The 2,500-nt window shown below is 35.0% G+C and overlaps 1 protein-coding gene across 1 annotated transcript in view; it reads right to left on the bottom strand.

The window, feature by feature from the left end:
- The window catches only part of LOC113808304 (serine-rich adhesin for platelets-like), a gene marked incomplete in the record, with an annotated part of 59,073 nt that overhangs the window by 30,383 nt on the left and 26,190 nt on the right, over window positions 1-2,500 (bottom strand). The window contains 4 exon segments of the mRNA XM_070115499.1: window positions 1,458-1,613; window positions 1,786-1,925; window positions 2,059-2,191; window positions 2,358-2,500. The exon segment at window positions 2,358-2,500 is cut by the window's right edge and continues 10 nt beyond it. Of these exon segments, the coding sequence (XP_069971600.1) occupies window positions 1,458-1,613; window positions 1,786-1,925; window positions 2,059-2,191; window positions 2,358-2,500 (572 nt within the window).

Genomic DNA, 2,500 nt, shown 5'->3' with positions numbered 1-2,500 from the left:
TCAATAATGTTCAGTTTAATTGCAGGATTATGGAAATACAACACCCGCACAGCAGTGTGACATAGTAAGCAATTACAGTTAGTCAACATGCCCAACACATAAAGTCTTTGATTATTCTCATGTGCGAATAATTACATGAAATATATGTTCACTGTAGGTAATAAACAGTAAACACCACAAGTGGGGAAGACTTTATTTACTAAAACTATGTACACATTGATGAAGAGCTATTACTGGAGGGAAATCCATTGAAACAAACAATATGTCTCCAGCTCATGAGGTAAATTATGGGTTCCATCAAACACTGCATCAAGGTAATCCTTCTAAACTCATCCGGTTTGCTTTCATATAATTTAACAATTCCCTTGTGTTGTTTTGTTCTTAGTAAACCTTTTAACTTGTTATAATGTCAATATTTTACATTTGATCCTTGGCACAAAACTCAAATGAATCCAAGGACATGTATTTCCTTAATTATTATCCATACTGCTGTGAAAAATAAAGATGTCACATCATGGGAATACTTGTTTGTATACAGTATGCTTTTCCTGCAATTTCTTTAAAGCTGTAAATGTCTCTCTAGCAGCTATGCCTACTTAAAAATCATTGATGGTCATACATCACATATATATATATATATATATATATATATATATATATATATATATATATATATATATATATATATATATATATATATATATATATATATATATATATTGGCTCTAGCTAATTCAGTACCTTGAAGCTTCACCTGCAAAATCCTTTTGCAAGTAGCAGAAGAAAACTATGTGAAGATTCTGAATGCTCTGCTACAATATTCTTAGTTGAAAGGAAACCATCCTTCATACTAAGGAGAGCAATATTTTCTGTCACATAATATTAAAGGTTCTCTTTCATCTATTGCAGTTATCATACAGCACTGGTGACTCTCAGCACAAACTCAGAACACATGATGAATCCATTAAAAAATTGCTGGTACTTCCAAACCTTTTTCTAAGATATATATTCTCCTATGACATCTACTGCACCATTTATTATATCCTATCTAGGCTTCTAACTAACAAAGTATGAAAGTGAAATATGGATCACTGGCAGTATCTAATGGTGTCACTTGCTATCAAGTAGAGCATCACAAAACACAAGAAAAACTGCACAGAAGAACTTGATGAATTCTAGATATCTAACTAAAATTAACAGAATGATGTAAAACATACATTTTATCCACAATTTTAATAATAACAATTTTCCTGTACCAGTACATACAGCTGATCTAGCAGACATAGACAATCTTTTTATAGGAAAGAAAAGACAGAAACTTGATGCACAGATACAACAAAATTAAAATTTCTTCGGAAAAGGAAGTAGAAGAACACCTGAAGAAAGCAAAAGCATCTGGGAGCCCTGAACCATGTTGCAAATCATGCAGATCTCTCATTGTACCAATGTGAACATACCTGCAATGACTGCTTAATCAACAAAGCTACTTCACTATTTTCTGGGTCCTTCTCTCTACCAATAAGGAAATGCACACGGCCACTAGTGTTCTTTAGAACAGAAGCAGCAAAAACTTGTGTTACTCCAACCAGACTTTTTCCATCAACTTCAATAATCTGGAAAAAAATATACTTACATAAAACATCATCTACAACTTTCGACCCCCTTCTCTTCATCTCCCTTAATTACACTATTTATATTCCATTCTATATAATAACAATGATATGCACATGTATCTTAAATCTTTATTCTATATCTTAACTATAATTCTGCAAAAGGGAGATTTACCTGATCATTGACTTGTATTCTTGCATCCCTCTCCGTAGCTCCACCTGGAGTTATCGTCTTCACAAAGATGCCTAATTTTTCGACACCAGCATCGGCCCCAACACCCATGCCAATGATGCTGAGACCAAGGCCTCCTTCACCTGTTAATTTTGTTTTTTAGATTTTTGGGTGAGCTTCTAGCTTCCTTATCAGCTGCTTCTTGTCAATGACTGTTTACTAGACTATAAGTTGTACGATATAAATACATGCACAGAGAGAGAAATTCTTCTTTACCCTTTACAATTTCAACTGGGAAGACATCCATCTTCTCGACCCTCTTCTCCAATTCATACTCAGCGCTGGCAGCAACAGGGTCAACCTCATCATTCTTTCGGTCATACTCTGTCACAGAATAGGTGCTGAATACCTGTTGGAGAGAAAGGTTATACTCTCAAGTGAAATTTCATATTAAATGAAATAGTGATCACTGAACAGGTGTTAATACCTTTACCAAATCATAGAACATAAGCTCTTTATACAAAAAATACAATGACTAGTCTGAGATTCTAATTAGGATACTTAAACTCAGAGACCTGAATGGGATCCTTGGAGAAAGTAAGGCGAGTGTGCTGGTGGAAGGGGAGTGTTGGATCCAGCTCATCTTCCTCATCTTCTTCTGGCAGGCCAGGAACCTCCACCCAGAAGTGTCCATCCTCTAGGTAGTGAACTCCGTCTT

The sequence above is a fragment of the Penaeus vannamei genome, chromosome 37, assembly GCF_042767895.1.
Source record: "Penaeus vannamei isolate JL-2024 chromosome 37, ASM4276789v1, whole genome shotgun sequence".
NCBI classification, from domain to species: Eukaryota; Metazoa; Arthropoda; class Malacostraca; order Decapoda; family Penaeidae; genus Penaeus; species Penaeus vannamei.
This window is presented reverse-complemented; position numbering and strand designations above follow the sequence as displayed.